We start from the raw sequence: 19326 nt of genomic DNA, 5'->3' as shown, positions 1-19326 counted from the left end.
TGAGCGGCACCGTTTGGCCTTGGCGCCAAAAGTGGCGTGGTAGAAACAATGGCCCGCAGCGTTACCCTGCTGGCCAGAAGGTCTGGCGTCATCCTTCGCTCTCCTGCGACGGTCGGGTGGCGGGGCGGCCGCGGGAGCGAGCAGGTCGGGGGACCGTTGAGGCATGGCCAAGACGAACCGGTCCGCCTCCCTGGCCAGGGCGCGGGGCTCCATGATGGCGGTGTTGGCCAGCGCCATCCTAACTTGAGCTGGCAATGTGCGCATGAACAGCTCTGTGAAGAGGATCATGGGGTCTTCTGTACCGAGCAGGTTTAGCATCCTCTCCATGCTCGCAGAAGGCCTCTCGTCACCCAAGTCCGACATGGCAAATAGGCGACGCACCCTCTCCGCAGTGGACAGTTCAAATGTCTCTAGAAGCAGGGCCTTGAGGCGCTCATATTTGTTCGTCGTCGGGGGAGCAGACAAAAAACCTACCACTCGAGCTGCGGTGGAGCTGCCCAACATTGCCACAGCATGGTTGTACCGGTCGTCGTCGTCATCGATGTCACTTTTATTGAAATGTGCCTCTACAATAGCAAACCATGCAGCAGGCGTTGAGTCCCAGAATTCTGGTAGCTTGAGAGTGGGAGTGTGCGCACCACGCGTTACCCTGACAGGGGATGGTGATGGCTGCCGCAGGTTCGAACGTCTTCCTCGCCCGGACATTTTGCAGGATTGTAATGTTCGTCGCTGGTTTTCGTACACAATTACGTTAACAAAAATCACGTCGGGGTCACCAGTGTAGTGCCGGAGGAAAAAGGAAAGACGTAGGCAACGTAATGATAACTGTTTAATCAAAACAACAACTTGTACTCTCAGTACAGGACCAGAAAATGGTTACCAAAACTCGTGTATCTAAACAGGAAGGTGCAACGTTAATAATCCTCCCCTCTGCCCCTAGTGCCAGAACTGGTTCCCTCCCACTACACAACCAACAGTAAGAGGAGAACATGAACCCATAATGTAGTCACTACAATACACAGTATATCATATCACACAAAACCCCCAAATCTACGAACTTCCAGTCAAGCAGTTCCATTCCCCCGTTGAATTAAAGACACAGTGCAGCTGCCTTGCACGTTTATGCTGCAAACTTGCTCTAAATTCAATACTGCAACACTTCTTGTTTGCAGTTCTCTGATCTACTAATGAAAATGCTGACAGGTGTCAGAATCAGGACAGCAACAGGAACAAGGCTGTGCTGACAACCTGGGAGACGAGTTGGGAGCCTAGTAAGCAGTCTCTGAGAGAGAAAATAAAAAGGGAAGAGAGGAAATGATCTATTTGACAGGTAGGAGTATGTATTCCCCCCCCCCATACCTCCCATGAGTGTGTCAGAGGATCTGTTATTTACTTTTTCTGATTGAATTTAACATCAAACTGAATAGGCTGTGTTTGTGCCCGGCAATGGTCCACAGCGCCTTTGTGATGTTCGGTGATTAAATTCACATACAGTATATTGGGACCGTCCATTTTGATGATTCTGAATAGTCAAATGTGGAACCTGTTTGAACATCTAGAGACAAAATGGCTGCCAATGAGCCCACTGCAACACAGGCTATTAGGCAAACTGAATAGTGAGGAAGAAAAAGAAAAAAAAACTCATAATATTCCTTCGGAGATTCCATAAGTGCCGGTGTAATGAAAATCTGAAGACCAACTGAAGCGTACAATTGGCACAGTGTGAGATGTATTCATGTAAGGGAATATAGGCGTACGATCTAATTTCCAACCGCGCTGACCTATGTTCATCTCCTTTTTTTTTGTTTTGTTATCATATCACTACATCTCTAGATTCAACATATCATGACTCATCCAGGTCTTTGTCTGCTGGTATCATGTTTGAATTATACCCAGAATAACTAAGCACAGCTCGACTATTCTATTACCCTCCTCCCCCTCCTTCCCTTAAGAAGACTGGAAGAAAAACCCACGGTTCCTGCTTCCCTTAAGGTTATTTTACAGGTTCTTTTGGAGTTTACCGCCAGCGTATGCCTTAAGCAGGCCCTCTCCGTGTGCTACAAGTAGCTAGTGTACTTACAGATTCTGTTTGGAAGAATAACGGCTTGGGCTTCAGGCCTTCTCTCTCTACCTCCCCTATCATTCGTACTCTGCTCGCCAACACAAAAGGAACCCCGGCTCCATCCCATGGCTCACGACACAGCAAGGCCTATTAGGTCATAATGGCGTCCCCTGAACCTTTGTCTGTCGAGCTCTCCCAAGTACACCCAATGTATTTAATCAGCTCAAGAGGGGAGATGGGGAGGGGGGCTTGTCATGGATAGCGTATTGAACATATCAGAGGGAGAAATGGGAACGGTTCATTATTTCTTAGAGCTTCAGCAATGAGGCTGATGTATCTCATCGCAGGCCCTCCACTGACAGCTCATTTTCGAGACAATCCTGGCATTCAGTTTTGGGCGCACAAGGAGAGAGAGAGAGAGAGAGAGAGAGAGAGAGAGAGAGAGAGAGAGAGAGAGAGAGAGAGAGGCTATGGGGCTATGGATCGCTATTGCTTATTCATGATGCTGTGCCATGCTAGGTGTGTTAATAATCTCCTCAGAAACCAAGAGAATCACAATTGTTTGTCAAACACTTAGCCAAGCTGGGCCTCAATCGACGGCAGATGGGAAAACAGGGGGGGAAAGGGGTGTTGGGGGTATCAGGACTATTCGGTTACCGAGGGAAGGAGAGTAAGAACAGGTAATGTGTTGGACTTGATAGGGAACGAGGGTGTGTATATGTGTGTGAGAGAGAGAGAGAGAGAGAGAGAGAGAGAGAGAGAGAGAGAGAGAGCACTACAGCACCTGCATTTTAAATCTTTCTGTCTTTGTGCTTTTATGTGTGAGAGAGAGAGGAGGAGGAGAGAGTGTGTGCACGTGTCTGTGTGCATCATCGCTTGAGAGAAAGGGAAAGCATATGTTTGTGTGTTCAAGGGAGAGGGTGTGTTTTAGGGTTAGGGTGAGGGAGAGAGAGAGATCAGAGGGAGAGCGTGTGTGTTTGTGTGTGTGTGTGTGTGTGTATGTGTGTGTGTGTGTGTGTGTGCGCGTGTTGGTGCGTGCGTGTGTTTAAAGGTTAATTAGAGAGCGGGACAGATAGAGAGAGAGATAAAGAGAGAGGGTTAGTGACAAAAGGACTGTGGGTGGAGGTAAATAGACTGAAATCTGAGTAGCTTGGCCCTTGCATTGTCTCTCTCCAGTCTGCCAGGCTATTGTGGTTCTCATTGATTCAGCTCCTCTGCAGGGAATCAGCTACAGTACTCGGTACCCCCCCCCCCCCCCCCCCTCTCTCTCTCTCAATCTGTCTCCTACCCCCCCCCCCCAAACTGGTGTACTGTACCCCCCCCCCCTCTGCCCTCTGGAGCCTTGCCCTGCCACAGCCCTCACTGCACCCCCCCAGGGCAGAGTCAGGCGTAACAAGGTTCAGGTGGGTGTGGTGGGTCTGCAGTGTCCAGGGACGCTTCCAGCCCTCTCTCTGTATCCTAATCACACACACTTAATTACGGGCAAGGGGGGATCCAGAGCCGAGCCCAGTGGAGATGGTGACCTGACCGCTGGCCTCTCCTGTCCTCTCTCTCTGGAGGGCCAAGCCCAGGTCACACACCACCCTGCCGCTCGGGTCATCCGTCACGAACGCAGACCGTCATGAAACAGCGTGCTCATAGGTTCTTATTGAAAAGCCTTTGTAATCGTTAGGGGTCGAGGGGTCGTGATGGTGTGCTTCTAGACCGTGGTAGAGGGGTCTCTGTGTGTGCGTGTGTGTGTGTGTGTCTGTGTGTGTGTGTCTGTGTGTGTGTGTGTGTGTGGCGGTAAGTGAACAGGACAGGACAGCAGTGGAGTTGCATGCCTGCCAAGGCAGGGCTTGTATTACAGGGATCCCTCGGTGTAGCAGACACCAGGCGGTTCTCCCTATAGGCTGAGCTGAGTCTGGCAGCTAGCCCGTACTCAGATAGCTATAATCAACTCCATTAGCCATAGTGCATACATAGAGTCCCATTTTAAAGAATGCTGCTTGCGCTGTATTGTACTAAATGTGAATAGTAAAGATAAATCATAATAAAAATCTATGAGTACAAATAGTAGGCACTGTCACTGTCATACCCACAGTCATACACCGATATGACAAACAAACGCACACGCACACGCACACGCACACGTATACACACACACACACACACACACACACACACACACACACACACACACTCTGACACACGGTCTCACACACACACAAGTGCACACACATCACACATGCTGTACATTGTAAATGGTAGGAGATTTGCTGGGCTTTATTGTTCTTGTCAATAGGCATCTGTTTTATATTCTCCTCTCCACTGAAGGCAAGATGAAGCATATACCCTGCTCTGTTTAAGGGGAAAATCAGCTGTCTTCTGACAAGTACATTGTAGCCTGCAGTTTTCTGTCCAGCATACAAAGAGACATTTATCACTGCAGCTGGGGAGAGAGAGAGAGGGAGAGAGAGAGAGAGAGAGAGAGAGAGAGAGGAGGAAGAGAGACAGATAGAGAGAGAGGGGCGCTCCACTGCGGCAATGTGTGCATTCCTCTTTAACCCCCTCTGCTTCCTCACCGTGGGAGAAAGCAACACTCTTCTCTCCTCTTTAATCTGGGACTGAGACGTCCTCCACTCTTTCCATTCTCTCTGGTTTTGATGTCTCGCCAGTGTCTTCTTTTTTTCCCCCTGTCACCTCCTTCCAGCTTTACGTTGCATCTCATCCTCTCCTTTCTCATGACACAAGCATCACAACATTACAAACTAGATGGAATATAATGTCGCAGTAAAAAAAGGAAAGAGAGACTTCCTCCTTTCCTCTATCATAATTAAGGTGGTAACAAAAGGTTACCACCCTGGGCATCTGGCATTTCCATATCTTGCTCCGCTTCGCTCATGTATATTCAGTCGGAATGATTTATCCCTCAACGTTAAATCATTCGGAATGCAGACCTCTCTCTCTCTCATTGAAACACCGCACACAGCCGGGCCCTATAAAACATGCAGCATGCCAGGCAGTATTCCGCTTTTCCCCTTCATAGGGCCATAGGGTTGAGGAGATGTCATCCGCCCCCCCCCCCCTCTCTGCCATATTCCCCTCACCGAGGAGTGTCTGTGTCCTGCTCGCTGTCCCCTACCACGGTACGACCTTGCCTAGATGAGCTCGCTGCATTGAAATTCACCATTTTGAGCAGGCCTCCACTGAGGGAGGGGGACTCCCCTGGAACAAAATGACCGCAGCCAGCCGGCCCGAGCCAGATTATCAGCTATTGATGAAAGATTAAAGCCCCGGCAACAGAGGGAGGGAGGAGGGGGAGAGAGAGAGAGAGGGAGAGAGAGAGGGAGGAGATCAGTAAAGGCATGCGGACCCTGGGAGCCTCCCCCTACCTTGCCAAAAGGCTTCTGTGACTGCTGCTGATAAAGCAGGCCTGCCGATGGGGACCCCCCCCCCCACCCCCCACCCCCCCCCACCACGCCTTCATGTGTGCATGCCTTCCTCTCTCAGGATTTACAGAATGCAACCTAGTTCTCCAGAAGGGCGAAATAATCTCATCAACAACCCAAAGTGCATTCTGAGTACACCATTATAACATACACTCACTAAACACTTTATTAGGAACACTGTAATACTCGGGTAGGGCCTCCCTTTGCTGTCAAAACAGCCTCAATTCTTGCGGCAATGATTCCACCAGATGTTCCAGGAAACGTTCCTTTGAGATTCCATGATGACATGATTGCATCACACAATTCATCCCAAAGATGTCTTATTGGATTCAGATCCAGTGACTGGGAAGGCCACAGAAGAACACAGAGCTCATTATCATGTTCATGAAACCGGTTTTGACACAGCTTTTGCTGACACTGTGACACTGGTGCATTATCATGCTGGAAGTAGCCATTAGATGATTGTGGCCATGAAGGGATGGCACATGGTCAGAAACAACACTCAAATAGGCTCTGGCATTCAAGCGATGATTGATTGGTATTAATGGGCCCAAAGTGTGCCAAGAAAACATTCCCCACACCAATACACCACCTCCACCATGACACCACCTCTATGAATGAGAAGGTGTACAGGTGTGCCTATAATAAACTGTTCAATGAGCGGTATTTCTCTCCAAAATGGCTTGTTTGTTATGCTGTGTCCCCTATGGAAAGGGATGGAATTCAATCACTTTATTCTCTGGCCAGCCAATTATGGTTTTAGGCTCCTTCTCCCCTACCCCTTTAAAAAAGGAGGATAAAAGGTAATGGGAGAGGTTGGCTGTTAAGTTTAATGGCAGACAGGAAAGCCTGAAAATGGCTTTTTTAATGATGCGCCTGTTCTCATGCAGTCCCCATTAAAGCTGAGGGTAGACTACACATAGACAGCAGGGAGACCACCGTACTAGACAATCTACTGCCCCAAACACACGGGAGCTATAGGAGGATGCCCCGGCCCGCCTCCTGTCTGTGTCAGGGCTATTCCTAACACTCATTACTATAATGGAAATATAGTGCTTCTTCATCCTTCGTCTACTCACACAGTATAAGCGTCATAAAGGATCTAAATCATGCAACCTAAATCCAAATCAGAATCTCAACTGACAGTGATATCATTCGGTACTCACAAATCTAATTTAATATCCCGGCCATCGCACAGGATTATTGGGGACGTACATATGACAAGGGCTTCCTTGAGGACATGTCTGGGCTTTTCTCTCCTACCCCCCTGGCTACAAACCTTGTTATTCTGTGTGTGTGTGTGCGTGTGTGTGTGTGTGTGTGTGTGTGTGTGTGTGTGTGTGCGGGCGTGCGTGTGTGTGTGTGTGTGCATGCATGTGTCTCAACCCAGGTAAGACTGTTAGCAGCCCCCCCTCACACTTATCCCCCCCCATGAAGCCCTTATTGCCTCTGTTCCTGAAAGACGCTTCCCAACTGGCATCAGAGGGTAACAATATGGATCCAAGCTGGGTTTGTGCCCCCCAATTCAGGGCAAATAGAATCACAGCTGAGCCTCGAGAAGGGGTTAAGGAATGCAGGAGCACACAGGATCTTTAACGCACACACACACACACACACACACACACACACACACACACACACACACACACACACACACACACCTGTCACCTCCAATCTGCTCACCTGGCTCTTCTGCCACAGATAAGGGCATTTAATGTCACAGCACAGCATGCCACCTGGAACCTGGGAAATCCAATTAGAAGCCTTGGTGTCATCTCCCTCCCCCTTCACCATCATCCTTATGCCGTAGTCGTGTAGCTCAAATCAGAGTGTGAGAGAGAGAGAGCGAGAGAGAGAGAGAGAGAGAGAGAGAAAGAGAGAGAGAGAGAGCAACAGAGATGCTCTGTTGGTTCCCTCTTGTTACTTCAGTCGTTTATTCATCCGCCCTCCCCTTGTCCGTGGCTCTCAGCCACCGCTGTTCCCTACGACCGCCTCAGAGCTGCCAAGCGCCTCTCCGCCCCGCCGTGGCAGCAGTGGCTGGTGGGTGGGTAACAGAGTGGTGTGGACATGGGTTCTGACTCTGTGATATTAAGTGCTATCACAGCTAGGACCTCTCAGCTGTGAATAATGGAGAACCTTAGGAGGGGGAATCAGCGGGGCTCTCTAGACGCCAAACAAAATGGCCTTTTGTCGCTTTGTGGGGAAAATGTATCTTGATCTAATACGGTGGTGGCGGTGAATTCCTTGCAACTCCAGCCACGGCTTCGGCCATGTTGTGGTTTATTCGGTACGTCCCAGGGAGAGACCCGCCCCTGTCTGTCAAATTCATCGGGACTCACTTAGGTTGGAGCTGGCTGGCTGTGGCTGCCTTGCTGGAGGGGAGGCTGGTGGCCTCAGCAGCAGTGTGACCAGACAGAGCCGGCGGCTGTTTGGATCTCTTATGAAACTCTACTGGACCACTCTGCCCCCCCCACCCCCCTGCCCACCTCAGCTTAAATGTTTCTGCATGCACCGCCAAACCTGCTTTCACCATACTCGGCATGCAACATTGTCCTACTTTTTAAGTTTGCAGGAAAAAGGGACAGGGGGAAGAAAGAGGCGGTGGGGGGGGGGGGGGAGTAGGAAATGGGATTGAGGGGAGAGAGAAGAGAGAATGTTTCCCCCCGTTTCTCAACGAGATAAAAGGGAATATAAAACACATAGTCCTGGCTGACACAGAGGGAAGATGACTGAATGAGAAGGCACATTACATCAATTATGTAAGGGGGAGGCTCTGTTGAAGCAGTGTTGAGTCTCACTGGGGGAGCTGAGAGTCCAGAGATGCTCGTGTGCTGCCCCGGTGTATTGGGGCCCAGCTGTTTAGAGGAAGACACATTGATTTGTTGGGCCCGGGCTGCGAGGCTTCCAGGTGGGTTTATGGCTGATAGGCACTGAGGTATTTATGTCTATTTCCCCCCGAATACTTTGTAGGAAGATGAGAAATAGAAGAGAGACATGTGTATTGTTGAGAGGAGGTGAATTGATTGGGATAGGTTGTCAAAGGCATGCTCAATCGCACATCAATTTCCTCAACAATGATTGGACTCATGTTTTGGGAGATCGTACTGTGGGGAAAAGCATGGATTGCAATTAGAAAGCCCCGTCTTGAGCCTTGTATTTCCAGCAGTAGTATTGTGAGTTCTACAAATCACAACCATTCATAGAAAAAATATCCCATCGGCACCGGCTGGTTCCCTGGAGAGAAGTGACCGCGGGGACGTGCTTCTCACATCATTTCATCATGTCGGAGTAGCAGCCGCAGCCAACAGGGTTTGTGTCCTCCAGCGTCCACCCCCACTCCACTCCCCCATCCCCATAACCCCAAAAGCCCAAACGCCCAGCCCAGCTCCCTCACAGATGTAATTGACTGTCTGCTTCTGTCCCCCTCGCTCCTCGCAGACTCATGGGTTTAGGAGCAAATTAGCTCGCTAGTTCGGTCAAGCTTAAACACAGAAATGCAGCATTTGTTCCAGTATATTTAAAGATGTCCTCCACGGATGCATTGCAGAGGAGACGAGGCAGGCAGGCAGGCAGGCAGGCAGGCAGGCAGGCAGTCTTGGGCTGGGAGAGCCATCAGGCTGCCGTTCTCTGGGAGCTGTTTGTTGCTGTAGTTGTGGCGCCTGTGGTGTGTGATTCAGGTTAATTTAAGGTCCGCCGTTAGGAGGGCAATTTGGTGGGTGAGCACCCACAATGGCTTTCTGTGTGTCCCTCTTCACACTAATGAGCCAGTCCTCTATGATGCTGACCCGTTGAGGACTCCCCGGGATGGAATCTATTCTCTCTCTTTAAAGTCTCTGGTTGGTAGGTAGGCATGGCGGTCTGTGAGAGTGTGCCTGGTTACAACATCAGACAGGCCTGATTCAGGCCCGTGGAGTGTCTGTGGCTGCCTGGCATTCAGGGAACAATCTGACGCCACCCTCTTTAGGAACCCCTCCACCCAACATTGTACCCTCTTCAGCCCAGTTCAGCCCAGTTCAGCCATGGCTCAGTTAAGCTTAACTCATCATGCATATCGGCCTGGGTGAGATCCAGTTCAGATGGGGCCGTGTGGCGGGTTGAGCCTTGGGCTCATGCGATGTGTTAAAGCCACTGTATGAATAATTACAACGCCTGGTCCAAGGAGCCTGGGAGATCACACCAGATCAGTTATGGTCAGTTTGAAACCTGCCCCTCCAAGCATTCTGTATCACCATACGTCATTATAAAGGCAAAGGGTAAAGCCCCAGAGCATGCGGTGGCATTTTTAGAACCTTTATCTAGGCACTGTGACCTCTAGTTGGCATTGATGGCAGGGAACAAGCCCCTGTATGATAGGGTGTGGAGAGATGCCTCTCAGCGAAATAGAATTAGTCGCCGGGGTGTTGAAACCAGCCCACCCGCGGATATATGTCATCATGACAACCAGCTCGCCTCGTTACCAGTACATCAAGCAGTCCATTGGCTTGCACTTCTTCCTTTGAACTACACAGTGCACTGCGATGACAAAGTGATTTATAAAACAGCATAGCAAATGCTTTTTTCCCTCTCGCCGCAGTTCCACAGCTGTTAAACAGATGCTGTTTGTACCAATTTAGAAGCCACTGCATTGTTTGTCAACACCGGTTTAGAGATTCATTCTTTAAACCGGTACCAGCTATGGAATGCCCATGCTGGGCTTGATGGGCCAGCAGAAGGGGGGGGGGGGGGGGGGGAGGAGGGTGAACTTATGCTTTATTTGGCATGATTTACCGTTGGCTTTTAGAGTAATTAATGAAAGCAATACTTGTAAAGAACAGGCTGTGTGGTGTTGACCGGAGATATAAGTTAACCTGTCAGTTTGTGTTAGCTGTCGAGGAGCCGCCGCCAGGCTCCAAGCGACAGGACTGTCAGACACACTCACCGGCGCTTCGACGGACTAGATAGTGAATCACTTCCTGATAAATTGACTGGTACTAATGTTCCGAAATGGAAGCAGAACCGCATGAACCCCTCCTCGGTCCGCCATCCGTAGGACGAACAGAGCGCCCAGCCAGTCTCATTTCCTTAATAATTAATATCTGACTGGTGGAGGAAGAGGGAGTCAGAAGGGTCAGATCTAAAAAAGAGAGAGGAGGAGATCTTTTTGGGAGGATGTATTTAATTAAACCAATGTACATGAGATAGACAGAGACACAGATGAAATGAGAAAGGGAGAGGGAGGGAGGGGGACAGGGATGAAAGGGAGGGAGGAGGGGGGACAGGGGATGGGCTCACTCGTGGAGGGGCGGGGGGGGGGGGGGGGGGGGGGTGTGAGTGTACCAGATGCTGTTGGGAGAGGGAAAGGCCTCGACGCTGTGCGGAGAATGATGGCTTGTATGGCGCGGTAAGGGTGCCCCCTCCACTGTTTGTAAAAACAAGACCATCACACTCCATCTTGCGCTCCCGCAGGAGCAAGGGCTCTGGGCTGATTTATGACCCAAAGACTGAATTGGCTGGCTGGGATGACAGCAGCGCTTGGACTCTCCCTGGTGGGTAGTAGTGGAGGAGCCCGACTGGCCTCGTCTCTGTCTCTGTCTCTGGCTCTGCCCAGCGATAGCTCTGCTAAAGCAGACACGACATAAAGCCTGACCCCTGTGTCTGGATCAGCCGTGACCAAGCCAATCAGGTCCTCAGCAGCCCTCAGGGCTTGAGTGGGTTTCAGAGGCCTCAGCAACAGCCACATAACTACTCGCCAGTCTGCCGGTTCACTCGTGCTGAAACTCCTGTCTCTCTGCGACTCCTCTCCCAGCTTCTGCATCAGCGGCGTCGAGGCTGAAATGACAATTTAGATGTAATCTTTGTAATTCGGTGTGTGTCTGGTAGGATGGAAAATTAATATGGAGAGCAATTAGAAAAACAGCAATTGCATTGTCACAGATATGGAATGGCAACTCAAGTACAAAAAATCTGTTGCTTTTCTGGCGGATGTAGAGTGATGTCACCCAGACCCAGATACTGTAAATAGCTACAAAAGCCCCTGCCACCAGTCTTTCCTTTGAGGGGGTTAGCAGAAAAACTGTTCTGTTCTTTTCACTTGCATTTTGTACCAATCCACAACACCACTGATGCAGCGAAGTGAAAGAGACCAAACAGAATGTCAGCCCCGACGCTCGCTCTTTTCGCTTACAGAGCCGATTATTTAGTCTTTTCCCGCAGACCAGCTTCGAATGCATTGTTCTAGCGATTGGACACAGAGAACAATATCAAAAAGGAAACAGGGAAATATGATTGTATGGCACTAGCAGTCCAAAGTAAAGCCTTTTATTGTGGATATAAATCGCTCCAAACAGTTTGTTCACCCATGATTCCCCTGATTTGATCCTATACCTGTGTAGTAACTCTATAATCACTCAAGTACAGGGCTGGACTGGCCATCTGGCATACCGGGCATTTGCCCGGTGGGCCGCGGTAGTTTTGGGCCGAGCCGACCGGCAAAAAAATAAAAAAATAAAACGTTTTTTCTTTTTTTTTTACCAGCCGGCCTGGCCGAAAGCTACCATCGAACGGCCCATAAATCGAAAGCTACCATTGAACGGCCCATAAATCAGGGACAGCGGCCCATTGGTCAATTTTCTATACAGACACTGGGCTGGCCCAATCAACAGAGAGAAGGGGGGGGGGGGGTCAGGGGTCACGCACGCACGCAGCACCAGACCTCCGTCTCAGTTTCGTGGTAGTTTTGGGCAGAGCCGGCCGGCAAAATAAATTTAGTCTGGATAGTTACTAGATAGATACTGAGAGAGATGGAGCGCAAAAGCACACTAAAACGGAAGGGAGGCTGGGAAAAACTTAGGGAGAAAAACAAAAAGAAACTCGAGGCAGATGCTGCCAAATGTGTAAACATTAGGGACATGTTTGCTGCACCCTCAAGTTTATCACAGCAGCAACAGCAACAGGTTGAAGAGGAGGCTGGCAGGGAGGAGCGGGAGCAGGGGACAGATACAGAGGATAGAGAGGATACAGAAGAAGCGGGGCCGAGTCAGCCTGTAACCGTTGACCCGGTAAGGAAAATATAGGTAGCTGTTAGGGGTGTAACGGATCGCCCCCCACGGTTCGGCACGCATGTGTACCACGGATCAATTGCTAAATGTAACCAATTAATAATATTACTTAATATTAGTTAATATCCCTTGTAAATCACAATGTAGAGTTGCCATGAATAGATAGACGCGACAGTTGCGTGCTTTGTTTTACTCCTAAGCGCAATGATAGGTTGATAATGGGAAAAAAAATCGAGAACAACAAGGCTGCGTTCGTAAATTCGCTCTGGAATCTGATCACTGAGTACACTGGTCTACTTGCACTGGTACCATTGCTTACTGTATGTAGTCGTCTTTGTAGTGGTTTGGGGGAATACTACAGTCCCTGACAAAAGTCTTGTCACTTATCCATTTTGTAGAAACAACCGAAGATTCATCTGAGAAATCCACCTTCTGCCACTTTTCCAGCGTCCATCCTTTTAGCAGGCTGTGGGTCTTGGCAAATGCCACAAATTTTTTAAATTGCCTTTTGTTTAGTGCTGGTTTCTGGGCACTGATTCGACCATGGAGGCCATTTCGAGACAGAATTCTACAAACTGTTCTGGTTGACACGGGGACTTGAGGTGACCAGGCCTGGTGGAGCTCTGCTGCAGTGGAAAAGGGGCTGGCCTTGGATTTTCGAGCCAACAAACGGTCCTCCCGAGCAGTTGTCTTGCGGGGTCTGCCGGACCTGGGCTTGTCAAAAACATCTCCAGTCTCTTCAAATCTTTTTCTTATTCTTTGTACTTGACGCTGAGACACATTGAAGGTGTCAGCCACCTCAGCAGTCTTCAGCCTCTTGATAATCAACGCTTTGGTCTCAGGGTGAATCTTAGGCATGTTGTCAGAGGTCAAGTTGCAGTTGATGTGAAGGTCTGGTGTGCTGGGATTCTTTTTATACACACCCACTAATTGATTGATCAATTATTGATCATAGGTGAGGCTGTAATCTAGGATTGGGTGACAATACTTTTGTCTTTGCAAAAACTGACTCAGTGGGCTTTACCAAGCTGTGAACGTTAGAATGCTTTTCAGCAGTTTCGTTTTGCACCAAAACATTATTTCAAAAGCTGTTGGGATTGAATTTAGCCATTTCTTGTAAACATTTTTTTATTAGAAATATATTTGAGGGGCACTTAAGGTCAACTTGTACCCAAGCGACAATACTTTTGTCAGGGACTGTACAGTTTGTCATATGACTGTACAGCACAGTATATAAGACGAGTATATAAGGCAAGTATTTTTGTGCTGGTGGGTGTGGTCCGACCGATTGGGGTGGGCCTGTCTGGGCCAAAAATGCCAGGGCCTAATTTTTGTCCCAGTCCAGCCCTGCTCAAGTAACAACATTGTATCATCATGCTATTCCATAGTACATCGGTAATGGCTTTGTAATTGCATAGTCATAGTCAAAACTAACGGCTTAACTCTTACACTTACCGTGCAATTTCAACAGTACACAGGGATAGGGTCAACTTCATGTGAACTGTTCCAAATTACTTTCAATCTGAACGTATAGTCTCACCACAAAGTAATGACCAACGGGGAGCCTATTAGTATCTCCTTATCTCTATGCAAATAGCCTCAAAATTGGTAGCATTTTTCTAATATGACTTTTTCTACACACTTGCTGCTCTAAATTCTTTTTTGGGACCCGTCACGCTGTAAAGCCAAACTGACTGAATGGTGTCATGCAGAGATTCACGCAGCCCATGGCCGCAATTAAACCCTCCAATAGAAAACCACTGCGTCCCTGGAATCTGGGTTTGCATCCAGTCACCCCTAGATGTGGCTTTCTACTCAAAGCTGCCTCACATGTTAGGACAGTACTCTAGCCTCCTCAACCCTTCTATAGGATTACAGCATTGTTATGGAGCTGGAGGCTCTCTCTCCTCGTCGTTTTGGAGGGAAAACGATGCCTGTTCTCCATGTGAAACCACGTTAGCTGCCAAACAGGACACAAAATGCCTGGCGAGAGCTCAGAGAGCTTTAGGGAGTATTTTCTTCCCAATGAACAGCCCTTCCCTTCTGTGTGTTAGGGGAAATCCATCCTGAGACGTTTGTTGATTTCCTTGCCTTTCGCTACATTAGCAGCATACAAACAGCACCTCCAGGTGAGCGATCATTATAGACCTCACACGACGGTAAACTGAGCGATGGTAGTGTCAGGCTCGCAGAGTCGCATGCTGACTTCCTGTCTGCTGTGACCTACAGCTCTGACACCTTCCTCTCTGATTGAGGAAGTGAGGCTGAAAGTGCAGGCTCCTAATGAATGTTGCAGAGGCTGCGTTGAGGGGGAACAGGTGGGCTCTCTTCTCTTCTGCTGATGTAAACTGATGTTACCGCAGGTAACTTACAAGCTGCAAAACATGGCTGATTCCGTCAGGAGATTTCGGCTTTTGCATTTGAAGTGGCAATATTTATTATTCGCCAACACTGCGTGCATCGAGGGCATGCATATTTAAAGTTCTCCCCAAAGCCTTTGGTATTCTTTGAACCCCAGTTCAGAATTAAAGCACAACATTTCCGATTTGTCAGCAGTGCTGAGGGACTTGAATCTGTGTGATTTTTTTTCTCCCCAGCATTTAACTTTATTTCTATTTCAAATCTGGAACACTGAAAAACACAGGCGGCTTCCGCCTCCCCACGGAGCTCCCTCAGTAATTAATAGGTATTAAATCCTAGATAGGAAATGTTCCCACTGATATACTGCTCTGTACTGTACTTTAAGTCTGTTCCCCGGAACTGATTGGCAAGCTTATTTTCCTGATGACTTTTAATAGATGTTCACAGCAGGGGATGCCTCGTCTCTGCTCTACTCTTTGCTTGTCACGTTTCAAACCGAGTCAGCGCTGGAGAGAGCGTTTAATTGCTTTGTTTTGTTACCATTAAGATTTAGTGTCTTTCCTGGAGATAGGAACAGATTTGGCTTTGTCAGGGATAGCCTGACGTTTTTCCTTTTTCTTTTTTTCGATTTTTTTTTTTTTTTTGGTATCTTTGAGAACGACATCTGCTTGTTGTGGGGCTCTAAGCTGTGGCAGGAAGTGCAAGGGCTACGTTAATAGAGATCTTCTTTCAAAACGATGTCATTTACAAGCAAATCACTCCCCCGGAGACCCCTAAAGGAAAGGGGGAAAAAAAGGGTATTCACTACTTGTGCATGGACCACTCAGTAGAAAGCATAAGGCTTCAATATGTCTCTTTGTATCCCCCAGATCTTTTAGGCAGTATAAAAAGGTTTCAATTCTATTTAGGAACTGGTATTGATCCAGCGGATGCCGACACATTTGTGTGTGAGGAAATGAGGAAGATCCTGGTATGATTTAAAAGGTTGTGAAGGCAGATTGTGGAATACCAGGTGCTGGTGACAGTTTATGCCACTGTATGATAATGGTATAGTTCTCCTTCTTGTTGCCATGGTGAGAACATTGACTTTTGGTGATGAAAAGCCCTTTCAAGATGTGGACTATTGTGAGTGTTCATAGAGTCTGGCAATTACAGACTAAGATTGAGCCACTTGAGCCATTGCAGTACGTGCATGCTTGCGTGCGTATGTGAGAGAATCAGAAATTATTTTATTACATACAATGTACGGGTACACAAGAGTTAGATTCTTACATTCTGAGATCCAGAAGCACGGACGCACACAAAAGCACGCTCGTACACATGCCTCACACGCACACATGCAAGCATTCACGCACGCACGCACGCACACAAGCACACGCTCGCATATGCACGCACAAGCACGCACACGCACACACACACACACGCGCACTTACACACACACGCAAAAACACATAAAAACACACACACACACGGCAAAGCTCAAGGTAATCCTCTGCCACAGCCCTTCATGAAACATTCATGATGGACTTGACGTTGGTCACCCGTGGTCCTTGTCCAGTTGGCCTCTGAGCACCAATGTCCCTGGCCATGAGAAAGGCCCTTAATCCTGCACCGAGACCCGCCATAGCTGGGCTCAAATGGCCCACGAGCACAGTCAGTCAGTCAGTCAGTCATTCATTCAGTCATCCGTCAGTCCCATCCGATCACAGTTTCAAGGAAGACAGCTATGGCAGCCTTGCCCCTGGAACGTCTGTCTCTGATCTTTAAATATCGACCTGAGCCTAAAGCAGAGGTGCCCCTCACAGTGCAGAGAAGAGAGGGAGAAAACAGATAATTAGTGATTTTAATTAGGTGATCTGTCATGCTGGGAGTACCAGATGTAAACGCCACACACCGGGGTCGATGGCTATCCTTACCACAACCCCTTCCGTTCACCTTGGGCCTCTGGTGTGTGAGAGATCCCCTCGCCCTAAGGAGAGAGGAGCCAATAGGGAGGCTTAGAAATGTGTCATTGAGCATCTGTCTGTCAGTTTCTCTTACAAGGCCGAGGTCTTAGAGGGGACTCCAAGGCACATTGGCATACTGAATGTTTAAGACAATTGACTGGGTCTATTAGGGATGTATCCTGTACATAATGGTATAATGGTATATTTTCTTTTGGTGTATATTTGGTATTTTATTTATTTTTTATTCATATTATTAATAATTGCGATTATAGTGAGGTCCCTCAATATCACATAGCAACATCCTTTTCATTCTCATGACAGAAGCTTTCCTTTGCATGTGCTCAGTATGTCAGTATAAAGCCCTCTCTCTGCCTGTCTTTCTGGGTGTACAGCACTGTCTACGATTTGGATAAGCGAACACTGAGGTTATTTGTAAACATGAGGGCATCTTCAATGCCCTTGTTAGGTTATCTGCCCAGATGGCCAATAATGAAATATGTATGGATTCAGCAGGCTCAGCTTCAAGTAGCATACTGGCCTTTGGAGCCGAAAGAGAGCTTATATGAAAATGTGAGACAATTCTCTCTGAGATAACAAAGAAGGGAAAAGAGGATGACAGCTCTTCAGCTGGAACAAGAGCGCTTAGTTTTTTCTTTTTTCTTTTTCCTTTTTCCTCTTCTTCTTCTTCTCTTATAATGATACAGAAATGGTCTTGAAAGCCCTCCCCTCCAACACAACAAAGGATGAGTGGATGTAGTAATACAGACTCAGACAAAGCTTTTTTTTTTCTCACAACAGCGTTAAAACATCATTACATATTTATAAGTCGGCGCCAAATGACAGAGCCAGAGGGAGATGAACCAGGCAGCTATACTGCATCTCCACTGGTGTCTCTCTTAGTGCAATATCTGATTGTACTGTTTAAACCCCAGCTTTCATCAATGTTGCTACAGAAAAACCAATTATGCATGAGCTGGAAATGGACTTTTGATTTAACAATACAGCCTTTAATTGGCACATTAGAAGTCGCCTGAAACTTCCAACTCTTGTCGTGTGGAAGTAATGACAAGGCAGCCGGAGAAGACTCTTATGTATGCCGGAATGACATACATGAAAGAGAAAACAAATTAGCCACAAAAAAATATAAACTGGGGCTCTTCAGATTGCCACAAACTTTGTTTCTTTTCTTTTCTCACATCTTTGACACATTGCAATAAGATAAAAGCCCCCAGAACAAACCATGGTGAAATCCATCAACGCAAGCGCAAACGAGTTAAACCGGTGGGAAATAGGCCAGTTTAACAGACACATCTAACGATTCCTTCTTCTCTCCCTCTCTCCTTCGACCTCTCCCTCTCTCCTTCGACCTCTCCCTCTACCTCTCCCTCGTACCTCTATCTTTCCCTCTCCCTCTCCGTCTCCCTCTACCTCTCCCTCTCTCCTCCTCTGTTCACCAGCAGACCCAGGCGAAGGCTTCCACTGCCAGGACGAGTGCCGCATCCTGGGTCACTCGGACCGCTGCTGGATGCCCCGCGCTCCCGTCCCGGCCCGCGCCAAGTCGCCCGAGCACGGCCGCAACATCATCGCCCTGTCCATCGAGGCCACCACCGTGGACGTGCCCCACTACGAGGACTGCGGCGGCGGCGGCGGCACCGCCAAAAGGACTTTCGCCACCTTCGGCAAGGACGGCCCCCCCGAGGACGCCTCCGCCGAGCGCTTTGAGCTCAAGGGCAAGTGGGCGCTGGAGGGTCAGGTGGTGTGCAGCCCCAAGGCCAACGGAGGGGCGGTCCGCGAGGCGGGCAACGGGCGCGAGGCGGCGAGCCCCATCACCTCCCCCGTGCACCTGAAGAGCCCCCTGTCCAAGCCGCCGCACTCCGGGGGCTACAGCACGCTGAAATGCCGAGACGCGGAGCGCATCGCCAACCACAGCCTCCTGAGGCAGCCGGAGGGGAAGGACAGTGAGCCGGCCGTGAGGGAGATCAACACTCTCCTCCACGACGCCCGCGACAAGGAGTCCCCCAGCAGCAAACGCCTGAAGGACATTGTACTCTAACGGAGCTCCAACCTCCTCCCCCTGACCCCCGACACACACACACACACACCACACACACATTCCCACACGCACACACACGCCAGTGTAAACTCGTATATATATACTCCGCCATAGCTGTGTGTACGCAGGATGAAGTCGAGCCGAGGACGGAGAGAGAGACACACACGCACACACACATCTGCAGCGGAAGTGTACAGTACCCCGAGGACCGGGCCCGCATCAGGCCGGGGCGAGGAACTGGAGTATGCTGAGCAGGTCGTGTGCCTCGAGAGCCAAGGCCGTGGATGTGGCTTAGTTGTAGTCGCAGTACTTTTTCATGTTTGCTTTTTGTTTTTCTGTGAGCCAAGTCAGTCTGCAGCGAGTGGACAGACAGGTTATTGTTGACCTTACTGTATGACATGCCCCGCGGTGGCCTTCGGTCTCTTTCGCCGAAGGA

General features: G+C 48.9%; 1 protein-coding gene across 1 annotated transcript in view; it reads left to right on the top strand.

Annotated features, from left to right (window-relative positions):
- Positions 1-18890, top strand: part of pcdh19 (protocadherin 19) — a gene marked incomplete at both ends in the record, with an annotated part of 60031 nt that extends 41141 nt beyond the window's left edge. The window contains one exon of the mRNA XM_080526893.1: positions 18298-18890. Within this exon, the coding sequence (XP_080383019.1) occupies positions 18298-18890 (593 nt within the window). The remainder of the gene's footprint in view (positions 1-18297) is intronic.
- Positions 18891-19326: the final 436 nt, after the last annotated feature.

Source organism: Nansenia antarctica (assembly GCF_963989245.1).
Source record: "Nansenia antarctica genome assembly, chromosome: 3".
In the NCBI taxonomy this organism is placed as follows: domain Eukaryota; kingdom Metazoa; phylum Chordata; class Actinopteri; order Argentiniformes; family Microstomatidae; genus Nansenia; species Nansenia antarctica.
This window is presented reverse-complemented; position numbering and strand designations above follow the sequence as displayed.